The sequence below is a fragment of the Hippoglossus hippoglossus genome, chromosome 7 (assembly GCF_009819705.1).
Source record: "Hippoglossus hippoglossus isolate fHipHip1 chromosome 7, fHipHip1.pri, whole genome shotgun sequence".
In the NCBI taxonomy this organism is placed as follows: Eukaryota; Metazoa; Chordata; class Actinopteri; order Pleuronectiformes; family Pleuronectidae; genus Hippoglossus; species Hippoglossus hippoglossus.
In genome coordinates this window covers 3,858,981-3,874,156 of record NC_047157.1, presented here as the reverse complement: position 1 = coordinate 3,874,156, position 15,176 = coordinate 3,858,981, and the positions used below count along the sequence as shown (strand labels likewise).

Genomic DNA, 15,176 nt, shown 5'->3' with positions numbered 1-15,176 from the left:
CTACTATCATGTGGTAAAACTCTATGCTACTGCAATCCAAACACATTTTATGCCAGATGCCAAATGAGGTAAGACAAATCAAGCTACTCTTTGTTTTACTGTCCCTCCACTGCAGCTCAGCAAGGAAACAATGTCTTTAAAAACCACAAATCTCTTTTTGGTTGAATTAAATTTGAGGAATTATTACAGAAAGGGTAACACTTTCATGTGGGATCTGACTTTTGTTTTAAGAAAGACTTGTAAAAATGGGAACGCATAACCAAAGTTTGACTGTTACATCATGTTTACAGCTTTGTTAATATATAACTTTCATGAACTCTGCTAACTCTACTTTTCTGCAGGGATGTCTTTCAGCCAGCAGCTCCAACCAAACACTTCCAATTGAGGGTGTTATGATTATTATTATTATTATTATTATTATTATTATTATTATTTCCTGTTTTATTTTGAAGTTAGACTTAGCTTGAGTGTCTCTTAGTTGTTTCCCTATGAGGTGATTGTGTGTTCACTTGTGTCCATGGATCCCTGCCTCCCATTTGTATTTATTTTCTGTGCTCCCCATCCTCTTTGTCTACTAGAAAGCTTCCCAGTGTTTCTGGCTTAGTCTTTTGAGCTTTAGGTCTTCTCTGTTTTGCCTGCCTCTCTACATACCTGTTGAGCAGAGCATCAGAAAGCCTGTTATGTAGATTAAAGATTTTTCATTGCACTTACCTACCTTTGTTGTGTCTGTGTAACAGTGTAAATAACTCACGTGTGTTTTGTCGTGTTCTTTTATCCTTAGGTATGAGAAGGGTCGGTCTTAGTTCAAAAAGTATTTATTTAGAAGCAATGAAAAAGGTACAGCATAGCTATGGGCACTCAAGGCACAGCCTCGGCTTTTAGTCAGTAGCTCGGGGTAGTCAAGAGTCGCCCCGAACGGATGACAGGTGCAATATTTATAATAGTAGGTTGAAGGCGTGGTCCCAGCATCTTGGAACTGGAATCCACCAATGATGAGGAGCCGCTCCCAGGTTCGTCACTCCTTTGATACTAGCTGGGCAAATCTTCACATTCTGACAGTGTTAAGGTTTGTGTATTAAGAAAAAGCCTTTATCCGGCTGAAGCTTTGTGAGTCTTCAGTAGTTTTGCAGACACAGTGTTTTTGTTCATTGGAGTGTGAAACATTGTGTTTCTGTTTTATCGTCTGTATGTTCTGTGTGTGTAAGCATGCGTATTTATCAGACAAGACAACGCCTTTCCTATCTGGCCTTCAGAAGCTGGGGCAGCTTCTTGATTTCTTTCTAAGGCATAGGTCACAGTGTCTTAATGAGCACAGTGCATTCATGTATGTGTGATGTTGAATAAAGCTAAAGGAATACTGTAATATATATAAAGGTTTATGTATGAGAACAAGTTTAAGTACAGTGTATTGTATGCCACGGATTACAGTCCCAACACATAACAAAACATAAATTCTTTCTGTTAAGGTACAAACATGGTGCGTGTAAAATCGATCCTTTTCGGGGCTATAGTGTCTAATTATATTATTAAAATCCTAACAGTTTATTGTTTAATTCCTGTTAAACTTGGGACTGCAACCATAGTTTTACTCTATGGGTTTTATTTTGAAAACCCACAGCGGAAGTTCGTGTTGTACTAAATCTGCACATCTGCATTTCCTGAAAACCTTAACTTCACAATAGCGTGTGACACTACACTTTTGTTTTGTTGTTGTGTTGTCAGATAAACAACTGTCAAGCCTTGTGTGCTGTTGACAAATCTAGTGGTGAGCTTTTACTTGTGTCACATAACAGAGCTCATCTAATCTTGCAGTGAACCTCAGCTCAAAGTGACATCACCACAGGGTGTGGCGGTTCTGAGGAAACAGAAGTGAAAGTATGAACTTGCTTCGCCCGGTTTACACTGGTTTTGACAGAGCAAGGGAGAGCAAACGGAGCCATGGCGTCTGCTTCTTACACAGAGGATTTGAATTGTTCCATCTGTCTGACATTCTTCACGGATCCTGTAATGCTTCTATGTGGCCACTCTTTCTGCAGAGAATGTATTCATCGTTCTCTGAGTTCACAGCGCCAGTGTCCACAGTGTCGAGCAGATGTTCCAGAAACGGGGAAATGTCTTCCAACCAATCACAGTTTGAAAAGTCTTGTTGAAAAAGAAGTCGACAAGTTGAGGAGAGAGCATGAACATGTCAAAGAGGTAGGTCTGTCACCTTTTTAATCAGTTATCACTGCAATGGGATGCAACCATTAGTCGATTATTTTGATAATTTAATCACTTTTCTAGTCATTTTTTAAAGATACCATTTCCTGGTTTTGAGCAAATATGAAGATTTGCTAATTTTCTTTGTCCTTTATCGCTGTTGATGAAACTGGGCATATAGGTTAAAACAAGCATTTTGAAGATATCACAAAAAAAAATCACAATTTATTTTAATTTAACCAAATGATAAGCTGAGATAATTGGGTGAAAATATGATGAAAATAATTAGCTAATTGCAGCCCCACATTTGTGTCATTGATTTTGCTCTCTGTCTTTGTATTGTAACATGATATTTATTTCATTTGATTATTGATTTAAAAGGTTGATGAATGGTTGTGCCATGAACATGAAGAAAGGCTGAAGCTGTTCTGCGTCACTGATCAGCAGTTAGTTTGTATCATATGCCGTGACGGAGAGAAGCATCAAGGGCACAAGTTTAAACCAGTCAAAGAAGCAGCCGCACCTTTGAGGGAGAAGTTGGAGGCATATATGCAAGGCATTGCTGATGATATCAATGCTACAGAGAGGCTGGCCAACACACAGAGGGAGGAGATAGCAAAAACCAAAGACAAGGCTCAGCAGCTGACGACCCAGATCAGCACACAGTTTAAGGAGATGCACCAGTTTCTATTGAAGAGAGAAGATGAGATCAAAAATGACCTGAAACTCAAAGAGGAAAATGCTCTGGAGGAAATGAGCGACACATTAAATACCATGGAAACTGCTTTGACTGAGAGCAGAGTTCTAGAGGAAAACGTAGCGTGTGTTCTGGAAATCACAGATTCAGAGAGGTTCATAAAGAGCTGGACCAAGAAAAACAGCGAGGGGACTCCGGAACATTTATTCAGACCCAGAGCCAATGAGTTACAAGTGGTTAATGACTCTCTCTCTTTGGGGCCGTATGAAAGTCACCTGCAGTTCTTCATGTGGAAGGAGATGCTTCAGGTCGTTCAGCCCCGAGCGGAACTTCTGTCACTCAAAAGTGGCATTCAGAACATAACAGTGTCTAATGACGGGAGGAATTTGATGTATAGTCCCATAATCATCAAAGAGCCGCGTTGCGGTAACCAGCCTGTACAGAATACAAGCTTTTACTACCATCACTATCCTGTAGTAAATGTCTCTTGCAGGGAGGACACCTCAGTACGGGTTGCTTCTGCATTCAGCTCCAATGACTTCACCTCAGGGCAGCATTACTGGGAATTAGAGGTTGGAGAACGGGACTATTGGAGAGTAGGATTAGAAAACTATTACTTGAGCTATAATCAAAACAATTATGTCACATCAGATCAACACACAGAGTTAACATTGACAGGAAGACCACAGAAGATTGGGATTTACCTAGACTGCCTATCAAAGAAGCTGTCTTTCTATGATGCAGAAAACATGACTCATATTTACACTATGAGTACGTCTGTGCCCGCGAAAGCATATTTTGAATACAAATTTAGTCAGGGAGCAGATCATAACCCCCTCAGAGTGTGCTGGTTCTAAAGTCTGGGATCATGGGGCAACAGGAAATTCCCAAGCTGCGGCAAAACTTCCCAGATTGGTTCTTAGCTTTCTCATCCTTTCGCTGTTTGTGTTGATTTCTAACATTATCCTCCTGATTACCAAAGAACCCTACATTTGTAGTAATGAAGTAATTTGAAAGACTGTTGCTGAACCACCTGAAGAACACTGCAGGCCCTCTTCTGGACCCCCTGCCAACAGGTTAGTCTTTTACATGGGACAGCACTACATCCTGCATCCCTCCACTCCCCAGGGACTTGAAATCTGGTCTGAATTTACCCAGCTGACTGTGCCTGCCTCTTCCTTTCATTGGATCATAAACTTTCGGAGAGTAAGGAAGCTGCAGGTGATGCTGAGCACCTGGGAAGTCAGCACTGACATCCTCTCAGGGCTCATTTCTCTCCCCACTGGTCTTCTCATGCCACACCGTCTGTTAAAACTCCTGAAATTTGTAGATTTCTCAACAGCCATCGGCCTCTTTTGAGTCGGTGATGAGCCTCTGGTGTGGACACGACAATCTGGAGCTGATATGCTCAAAACTGTTGAGATGACTCAAGAGAAGCATGAGATGATGATTTCATTAAGGAGGGAGGATGAAGTCTCTGAGAGCCATCAGAAACCCAACTCAGATGCTGATTCTAAATACCAACAAGCACATCAGATAGGGGAGTTGATTAGTCTTCGCACTATTATTTCTTACATGGGATTCTGCTTCCTCAGTTTTGCTCCTTTCTTTTTCAATTTATTTACCCTTGTGCTGCCCATGATGTTTTATGTCACCTTACTAAACTGCATAATCTAAAATGATTTGTTGTTTAACATGTCTTGGGCAGAATATACCATTAGTGTGGCTGTATACAAAAGTAGACACTCTGTAACTTACAATAATAATAATGATAAAGAAAAGTAAAGAAAAAGCACAAAGTAAAAATAAATGATACTATATTGTGTAATCTACACAGGATTTATGAAAAAATGACGACTTGTGTGTTGCTGTGTATTGTTCCTTTAGTGGGACGTTTGTGCTTCCCTGTGGAGAATGTTGTAAATACACTTTCTGAGTCTAAAACTAAATGGTTACGAAGAGGGAAGGTTTGTGCTCATGTGATGATCCAAAAGGATTGTAATTGATTTTGTGCAACTGATATATATGCAAATAAAAATTGTTGTGGCAAATACTCTCGCATATACTTTAATAAATACAATATACCACTACTTTAGATGGGTGTATTGTGAATGGCAGGGGAAAGGGCACTAGACACAACATATGGACATGAGAGGGACATGATGTGGATGAGATTAACACTGCTGTATGTCCACTGTATGTCTGTAAGTACATCATATATAGAGAGAATATACACGTTCACCTTACATTGAATTTCTTGTAAAAAAAAAGATATATGGTAAGATTTCTTCATGAGATCATGTGAAGAGTCACATATAAAGAAAAACAAGCATATAGAAAATAAACGTTATTGGTAATATAAATACTTTTAGGAGACTGTGGATTGAGTTTCTCTTGCTCTGAGACAATGTTAGTGTTGTGATGCAAAAGTTGTCTTATGAGGTGTTGTAGTTGCGTTAGTGTATTTTCAGTGTGAGCTCAACTGCCGGGCTGAGCTGCATGTCACCAGAGAGCGCTGTTTGAGGAGTCTGGAGAAAGTGATCTCAGTAAAGAGAGATGTGGCTTAAACATTACAAAAAGAAAGAAAAAGCCCTGCACTTCCAACACCCTACCACTAGAGTGTGACATTACATTCATTAACTTAATGGTCCAAGTAAAGAGAAGATGTGTGAATAAAATCAGTATTTTTCTCTCTTTGTAGAGAAACGACCTGTAAATCTGTTGGAAGTACTAGAGTGTTATTCTGGGTGCTCATCTTCCTCTGTAGGGTTGGAGTGACGACTGAAGTGAGTGATACATGTGGGTGTGTCTTTTCTGGGAAGTCGAGAGTTGAAAACCACACCAGTCAGATCAGTCATTCAGAGCAGGGAGAAAAACATCAGCCATGACGTCAGATCTTTACTCCGAACATTTGACTTGCTCTGTCTGCCACAGCATCTTCACTGACCCAGTGACTCTCATCTGCGGACATTCTTTCTGCCGGCACTGTATCACAGATGTTCACAGTGTGAACAAAGGCCAACAGTGTCCACAGTGTCAGACAGCTATTCCAGCGGAGGGGACATGTCTTCAAACCAGCCACATTCTGAAAGGCCTCTCTGAAAAGGCCAAAGAAGGAAAGAAGATGATGAAAACAAGAACGCATGGACATGAACCTGCTATACGCACCTTATTTTTGTCTTGTTTATGATAATATCATCAGTCGGCCCATTTTTTGTTAAGCTGGTGGATGCTGTTTTACCAGATTCATCTGGCTGTTTGTGTTTATGGATATGAACCTGCAAAGCACCTTATTTCTGCTTGGAAATGTTCTTGAAGGCTTATTTACTATTATTGTGATGGATACTGTTTCAAGATGTTCAGTTTACATTATGCATTTTGGGATATGGACCTGCTGTAACTACCTAATTTCTGCTTGGAATTGATTTTGATAGTTTCCTGAACAGGCTCATTTATTGTTAATCTGATATCTGAATACTATTATACTATTTTCAAATTGTTTTCTACATTTGTGGATATGGACATGTCAGAAAAACACTGTCTCATTTTTTGTTTATGTTTTTTATGTAACTTTTGCACTTCTGTATCAAAGCTTGATAGCCTTCCTGTGTTTTGGAATGGAATGACAGTCTGTAACTGATTATATAAAGTGAAAGAAAAGAGATGCGTGTGTGACTGTTTACCTGTGGAAATATACATTACTGTTTTTCATTTTTAGCCATTAATTGATCAATATTCTGTGCAGCCCTCACACCCCCCGTGATTTTCTTATTTGGCCCACTTGCTACTGAAGTTTAATAGCCCTGCCCTATGAGGTGATTGTGTGTTCACTTGTGTCCATGGATCCCTGCCTCCCATTTGTATTTATTTTCTGTGCTCCCCATCCTCTTTGTCTACTAGAAAGCTTCCCAGTGTTTCTGGCTTAGTCTTTTGAGCTTTAGGACTTCTCTGTTTTGCCTGCCTCTCTACATACCTGTTGAGCAGAGCATCAGAAAGCCTGTTATGTAGATTAAAGATTTTCCATTGCACTTACCTACCTTTGTTGTGTCTGTGTAACAGTGTAAATAACTCACGTGTGTTTATTGTTTAATTCCTGTTAAACTTGGGACTGCAACCATAGTTTTACTCTATGGGTTTTATTTTGAAAACCCACAGCGGAAGTTCGTGTTGTACTAAATCTGCACATCTGCATTTCCTGAAAACCTTAACTTCACAATAGCGTGTGACACTACACTTTTGTATTGTTGTTGTGTTGTCAGATAAACAACTGTCAAGCCTTGTGTGCTGTTGACAAATCTAGTGGTGAGCTTTTACTTGTGTCACATAACAGAGCTCATCTAATCTTGCAGTGAACCTCAGCTCAAAGTGACATCACCACAGGGTGTGGCGGTTCTGAGGAAACAGAAGTGAAAGTATGAACTTGCTTCGCCCGGTTTACACTGGTTTTGACAGAGCAAGGGAGAGCAAACGGAGCCATGGCGTCTGCTTCTTACACTGAGGATTGGAATTGTTCCATCTGTCAGAAATTCTTCACGGATCCTGTAGTGCTTCTATGTGGCCACTCTTTCTGCAGAGAATGTATTCATCGTTCTCTGAGTTCACAGCGCCAGTGTCCACAGTGTCGAGCAGATGTTCCAGAAACGGGGAAATGTCTTCCAACCAATCACAGTTTGAAAAGTCTTGTTGAAAAAGAAGTCGACAAGTTGAGGAGAGAGCATGAACATGTCAAAGAGGTAAGTCTGTCACCTTTTTAATCAGTTATCACTGCAATGGGATGCAACCATTAGTCGATTATTTAGATAATTTAATCACTTTTCTAGTCATTTTTTAAAGATACCATTTCCTGGTTTTGAGCAAATATGAAGATTTGCTAATTTTCTTTGTCCTTTATCGCTGTTGATGAAACTGGGCATATAGGTTAAAACAAGCATTTTGAAGATATCACAAAAAAAAAATCACAATTTATTTTAATTTAACCAAATGATAAGCTGAGATAATTTGGTGAAAATATGATGAAAATAATTAGCTAATTGCAGCCCCACATTTGTGTCATTGATTTTGCTCTCTGTCTTTGTATTGTAACATGATATTTATTTCATTTGATTATTGATTTAAAAGGTTGATGAATGGTTGTGCCATGAACATGAAGAAAGGCTGAAGCTGTTCTGCGTCACTGATCAGCAGTTAGTTTGTATCATATGCCGTGACGGAGAGAAGCATCAAGGGCACAAGTTTACACCAGTCAAAGAAGCAGCCGCACCTTTGAGGGAGAAGTTGGAGGCATATATGCAAGGCATTGCTGATGATATCAATGCTACAGAGAGGCTGGCCAACACACAGAGGGAGGAGATAGCAAAAACCAAAGGCAAGGCTCAGCAGCTGACGACCCAGATCAGCACACAGTTTAAGGAGATGCACCAGTTTCTATGGAAGAGAGAAGATGAGATCAAAAATGACCTGAAACTCAAAGAGGAAAATGCTCTGGAGGAAATGAGTGACACATTAAATACCATGGAAACTGCTTTGACTGAGAGCAGAGTTCTAGAGGAAAACGTAGCGTGTGTTCTTGAAATCACAGATTCTGAGAGGTTCATAAAGAGCTGGACTGAGAAAAACAGCGAGGGGACTCCGGAACATTTATTCAGACCCAGAGCCAATGAGTTACAAGTGGTTAATGACTCTCTCACTTTGGGGCCGTATGAAAGTCACCTGCAGTTCTTCATGTGGAAGGAGATGCTTCAGGTCGTTCAGCCCAGAGCGGAACTTCTGTCACTCAAAAGTGGCATTCAGAACATAACAGTGTCTGATGACGGGAGGAATTTGATGTATAGTCCCATAATCATCAAAGCTCAGTGTTGCCACCGTGGTTGGCCTTCTATAAACTGGCAAAGCTATAACACCCGTTTCGGTTCAAATGTAGTATGTGCCCCTTGTGGGGAGGACACCTCAGTACGGGTTGCTTCTGCATTCAGCTCCAATGACTTCACCTCAGGGCAGCATTACTGGGAATTAGAGGTTGGAGAACGGGACTATTGGAAAGTAGGATTAGAAAACTATTACTTGAGCTATAATCAAAACAATTATGTCACATCAGATCAACACACAGAGTTAACATTGACAGGAAGACCACAGAAGATTGGGATTTACCTAGACTGCCTATCAAAGAAGCTGTCTTTCTATGATGCAGAAAACATGACTCATATTTACACTATGAGTACGTCTGTGCCCGCGAAAGCATATTTTGAATACAAATTTAGTCAGGGAGCAGATCATAACCCCCTCAGAGTGTGCTGGTTCTAAAGTCTGGGATCATGGGGCAACAGGAAATTCCCAAGCTGCGGCAAAACTTCCCAGATTGGTTCTTAGCTTTCTCATCCTTTCGCTGTTTGTGTTGATTTCTAACATTATCCTCCTGATTACCAAAAACCCTACATTTGTAGTAATGAAGTAATTTGAAAGACTGTTGCTGAACCACCTGAAGAACACTGCAGGCCCTCTTCTGGACCCCCTGCCAACAGGTTAGTCTTTTACATGGGACAGCACTACATCCTGCATCCCTCCACTCCCCAGGGACTTGAAATCTGGTCTGAATTTACCCAGCTGACTGTGCCTGCCTCTTCCTTTCATTGGATCATAAACTTTCGGAGAGTAAGGAAGCTGCAGGTGATGCTGAGCACCTGGGAAGTCAGCACTGACATCCTCTCAGGGCTCATTTCTCTCCCCACTGGTCTTCTCATGCCACACCGTCTGTTAAAACTCCTGAAATTTGTAGATTTCTCAACAGCCATCGGCCTCTTTTGAGTCGGTGATGAGCCTCTGGTGTGGACACGACAACCTGGAGCTGATATGCTTAAAACTGTTGAGATGACTCAAGAGAAGCATGAGATGATGATTTCATTAAGGAGGGAGGATGAAGTCACTGAGAGCCATCAGAAACCCAACTCAGATGCTGATTCTAAATACCAACAAGCACATCAGATAGGGGAGTTGATTATTCTTCGCACTATTATTTCTTACATGGGATTCTGCTTCCTCAGTTTTGCTCCTTTCTTTTTCAATTTATTTACCCTTGTGCTGCCCATGATGTTTTATGTCACTTTACTAAACTGCATAATCTAAATTGATTTGTTGTTTAACATGTCTTGGGCAGAATATACCATTAGTGTGGCTGTATACAAAAGTAGACACTCTGTAACTTACAATAATAATAATGATAAAGAAAAGTAAAGAAAAAGCACAAAGTAAAAATAAATGATACTATATTGTGTAATCTACACAGGTGTGTATTGTTCCTTTAGTGGGACGTTTGTGCTTCACTGTGGAGAATGTTGTAAATACACTTTCTGAGTCTAAAACTAAATGGTGACGAAGAGGGAAGGTTTGTGCTCATGTGATGATCCAAAAGGATTGTAATTGATTTTGTGCAACTGATATATATGCAAATAAAACATTTTTGTGGCAAATACTCTCGCATATACTGAAATAAATACAATCTACCACTACTTTAGATGATTGTATTGTGAATGGCAGGGGAAAGGGCACTAGACACAACATATGGACATGAGAGGGACATGATGTGGATGAGATTAACACTGCTGTATGTCCACTGTATGTCTGTAAGTACATCATATATAGAGAGAATATACACGTTCACCTTACATTGAATTTCTTGTAAAAAAATAATATAGCCTTCTGAAAGATATATGGTAAGATTTATTTATTAGATCATGTGAAGAGTCACATATAAAGAAAATCAAGCAAATAGAAAATAAACGTTATTGGTCATATAAATACTTTTAGGAGACTGTGGATTGAGTTTCTCTTGCTCTGAGACAATGTTAGTGTTGTGATGCAAAAGTTGTCTTATGAGGTGTTGTAGTTGCGTTAGTGTATTTTCAGTGTGAGCTCAACTGCCGGGCTGAGCTGCATGTCACCAGAGAGCGCTGTTTGAGGAGTCTGGAGAAAGTGATCTCAGTAAAGAGAGATGTGGCTTAACAAACATTACAAAAAGAAAGAAAAAACCCTGCACTTTCAACACCCTACCACTAGAGTGTGACATTACATTCATTAACTTAATGGTCCAAGTAAAGAGAAGATGTGTGAATAAAAGCAGTATTTTTCTCTCTTTGTAGAGAGACGACCTGTAAATCTGTTGGAAGTACTAGAGTGTTATTCTGGGTGCTCATCTTCCTCTGTAGGGTTGGAGTGACGACTGAAGTGAGTGATACATGTGGGTGTGTCTTTTCTGGGAAGTCGAGAGTTGAAAACCACACCAGTCAGATCAGTCATTCAGAGCAGGGAGAAAAACATCAGCCATGGCGACGTCAGATCTTTACTCCGAACACATGTCTTCAAACCAGCCACATTCTGAAAGGCCTCTCTGAAAAGGCCAAAGAAGGAAAGAAGATGATGAAAACAAGAACGCACAAGAAAGCAGAGGTGTGTTTCATAAGGAAATGTATTTCCTATGCTTGTATGTTGCCACAACAGAAAGATGCACATGTTACATTACATTTATACATAATATGTAATGTTTTAATGCCATATATCACAGGTTCAGGTTCAAGTGTTTATTTAGCCATCTACTTAGATTTCGAGCTTTATTTCAAGCGCTTGGTCTGTAAACCTGAGTGCACCTGTACCTGCACACAGGGTGTGTCCAAATCCAGTTGTGTTAGTTTAACTGGAATAAAAATAGTTTGCTGCACCGGGCGTTCGAAAGCGTTTTTTTATGCAATCCATTTCAACGAAGGGCCAAATTCCTATACACGGCTACACGAATGTGGTCGCATGTATCCCAGACAGCCTCAAATTGTGGTCTGAGTGATCAGATCTCAGATGTGTCCTCCATCAGGATGGATGTTAACACCGGGTCTGAATGGGGCCTTATACTGTTGACTTTTATCAGGACTGTACCAGAAAGGTGTTGCAAGGTTTCGAGCTCCGCTGCAGACTGGAGTCTCTGCTGAGAGTGTGACAGCTGTCTATGAATGGGTCAAACATGGGTTAACATTTTTTGAGAAATTGTAATGTTCCATCGAGAGCTCCAACAATGAATTGGTTGGCCAATGTAAGACTTTCATTGACATCAGTGTTTATATTAGTTGAAGACTTTGCTTTTACAGAAAAATCGGTGTGATAATGTTTAAATATATTCAGTGACGGTCGGCTCTAGTTTCATCACCTCTCTGCTGCTGTATTAATAGATCATTTTTATTTTCACAGGTGACTGAGTTGTGCCCTGAACACAAAGAAAAGCAGAACATTTTCTGCGTCACAGATCAGCACTTAGTTTGTACCATATGCTGTGATGGGGAGAAGCAATATTAAGTGGACTCTGTGGCGAGCTGGTGGGTACTCCAGTCAGCAGGCAGGGGGCAGCAGTAGTCAACTCTGCTCACACACTGCTCAGCGTGTAAGCACATCCACGTACAGTGGAGGAACATTTTAACATTCCACATAAAGTAGCAAATATTTGTATGATTTAAAATATTTTCTATTAGTTTTATATTCTATCAAGGTTTTCTCGTGGAATGATTCTGTAATGTAAGATTTAATAATAGAATCATTATAATACAAAACCTTCTGTTTCTGAGGTTCACAGCAAGTGATTTCGAGATGTTGCCTATTCTGACCTTTTTCGGTTTTATTTCCATTTGACCTTTTTACTGTTATTCCATCAGGGTTTCCCCTGTCATTATGTTTAATCAATAATTGTTAGACCTCTTAATTTTGATTTAATGCTGCATAATGTTGCTTTTACACTTTGTAATACAGACATTGCATTCAATCAAGCTTTCATCTATAATCCTCTGGTTGTAGCTCCAGCCAAGGGTGATATTAAGACTATTTATTCAGTGACAGCCAATTTGCCCTTGACCTCTTGTACTTTATCTTAATAAATTCCTATCAGAGTAAACAAATGACTAGTTTATTTTTGTATTTATCTGAGTAAGGTTGTGCTGAGGCGCTGTGACACATTACACTTTACTCCTAGGAACCTAGAACAAATTTTATACAAATGAAAATATTGGTGACCGAGTGTCTACCATGCTACAGTGATTTGAAAAGCACAGATCACGGCGACCTGCGAGTCAGGCACCGGATCAGAAAACTCGTACTTGTCTTTGCCTATTTAGTGGTGGCAAAGAAATAAACGTGGGGATAAAAAATGAAAGACCGCTACTGGCAGCTTATTCTGTGTTTACTTCCTGGTTCTTTGGCTGGTGTGTGTGTGTGTGTGTGCTTGCCCTGGAGCTACTCTGTGATCTGTCCAGTGTGTGCTGCTGGCTGTGTGTGCACCTCCCACCAGTATGCTATGCAAGTACACATGTCTCTCATTCATGAGTCATCACACTCAACCGTTTCCGCACACAAGGACCGGTTTGATCACCACTTCCCGACAGAGTGTTGGCTTCATACCTCGTGGTATTTAAGCTTTGGCAGACTCAGCTTGTTTTTGCAGAGTCTTGTTTTTTCTATGCTTTCCCACCTGATTTATTAACCTCAGTTGTCTGTCTGTCCAGGATCATCTACGCTCTCATGCTCAGCCACACTTTTCCTGCTTTCCCTCTGGAATCCACGACTCTTTCCCCCTGTTACCTGGTTTGATGGTTCATTTGTACTTTTTGTACTGCCCATTTTCCTATTGTTCATTTAATCTCTGTGCCTCAGTCTCTGCCTCTGCACTTTGAGTCCGACTGTGGATCTGAATCCGAACAGCATTTATGAAACACTTTTCTAATCTTCATGACTCAAAGCGACCCCACACTGAGTCACATTAACCCATTCAAACACACACATTCATAAATTGCTTCTCTAACACCGTTTTCAGACATGAACTCCTGAGGATGTCCGCATAATTGGGTCCAGACTTGGATCTTCGGGGGTGAGGGGTGGCGCAGCAGGCAGAGGTAGGACGGAGATCACATGTTTTCATTTACAGCATATCTACACTCGCGTCGGCTCTTATCACCAAAGGCTTTCTTAAAATCTTTGTCACCACTTTTTCATCCTGAGATATTTGTTTATTTATAAATTTTGTCATTATTGCGTTTTTTTTAAGTTTTCATGTTAACGTCGGAAAACACCCACTCACTCATGGTGAATCACAGAGGATCTCTTGCTGTTTTCTCATATTGGCTCATTTGGAAATGTCTTTACAGAGAGGCTGGCAGGAGAAAATCTCAGTCGGTCATTAGCGTTATGACTTACAGCCCCTTCACCCTCATGCAATTTTTTAAAATGATTTTACAAAGAGTATACCCATTTATAGAGACAATAATATGGGACAAAAACACACATTGAGTAAAAAAAATTATCGGTGCGGAATCAACAAAATATTCCATAATTAAGTTGGTCTGCAGAAGAGTCTTATGCTTGAAACATCGCTACATCATATAAAACCCTTTGGTGTGTGGATCTTCTGTTTTTTTGTAATGCCACAGTTTCATCCATGGGCTCGTGGTAAAGGCAACAAAAGCAGTTTGGTTATGGTTCTGGAAAGATTGTGGTCTTTGGTGAATGCAATGAAACAAATAAGTCTGACAACTTCTGCTGCATTACACCAGGGCAGAGTCTGTCCCAAACCTAAAAACCTTTAGAAACGTAGGTTACTCAGATACTCATCAAACTAAGTCACTAGTGGGATATTTAGTTCAGTTCTTCATCACGTCCTGCCTGCAAACAGGCGGTCTTTCATGGCGCAGTGTTCGCACTCATGCAAAATACTGAATAGTGCAACGCAGCTAAGACGAGGGGAGGCGCTGGGCTCAAAGGTCAGCCCTGTCAAGACCGTTATTTTGGTCAGCGGAATGAATTCATGATTCAAAGTCCACCAAAGTTGAGCTTTACGCTTACAACTCATGTGGATAAATTCTCCTCCTTTGGCAGGATCCTCTTATCACAGCGATTCCACTGGAGTGAATTGAGTTTGTCGCAGGATTTCACGGTGGGTAATCCTGGTGTGTCCAGGGCTTTGGACGGTTGCAGAGCTTTCTCCTCTGAGACTGTGGGGGGTTCCGGTGAATGTAAATGCATGTTTATTTTTTCAGAAATAGAATACTAACCGCTATGCAGCCATAAAATATGGATGCAATAAAGATGAATGAATGGGGCTGCAAAGTCAGGAGAAATACACGACAAAAGAAGAGCACAGTTAGTGACCGTCCACCAAGGTGAGAGCAGGCTGCTGGTGTAAAGTGTAATTAAACCGTTTTTTAAAGCTCACCTTTCATTTTGTGTATTATGTGCTCCCACTGCTATGTGAATTTATGAGGAT

General features: G+C 40.4%; 1 protein-coding gene across 1 annotated transcript; it reads left to right on the top strand.

The window, feature by feature from the left end:
- Positions 1-1,864: 1,864 nt before the first annotated feature.
- LOC117764889 (nuclear factor 7, brain-like) lies at positions 1,865-9,764 on the top strand. The gene is made up of 4 exons (XM_034591021.1): positions 1,865-2,196; positions 2,581-3,255; positions 8,690-8,935; positions 9,669-9,764. The coding sequence occupies exons 1-4, from the start codon at positions 1,939-1,941 to the stop codon at positions 9,762-9,764; spliced, it is 1,275 nt and encodes a 424-aa protein (XP_034446912.1). The 5' UTR covers positions 1,865-1,938.
- The last annotated feature ends 5,412 nt before the right edge of the window (positions 9,765-15,176 follow it).

What these genes read in the sequence shown, in the direction of transcription:
- LOC117764889 (XM_034591021.1), top strand. Translation starts at nt 1,939, where the DNA reads ATGGCGTCTGCTTCTTACACAGAGGATTTGAATTGTTCCATCTGTCTG. An exon ending in AGCATGAACATGTCAAAGAG is followed by an intron (nt 2,197 to 2,580) that starts GTAGGTCTGTCA and finishes TTGATTTAAAAG; the next exon opens with GTTGATGAATGGTTGTGCCA. An exon ending in TCAAAAGTGGCATTCAGAAC is followed by an intron (nt 3,256 to 8,689) that starts ATAACAGTGTCT and finishes GGCATTCAGAAC; the next exon opens with ATAACAGTGTCTGATGACGG.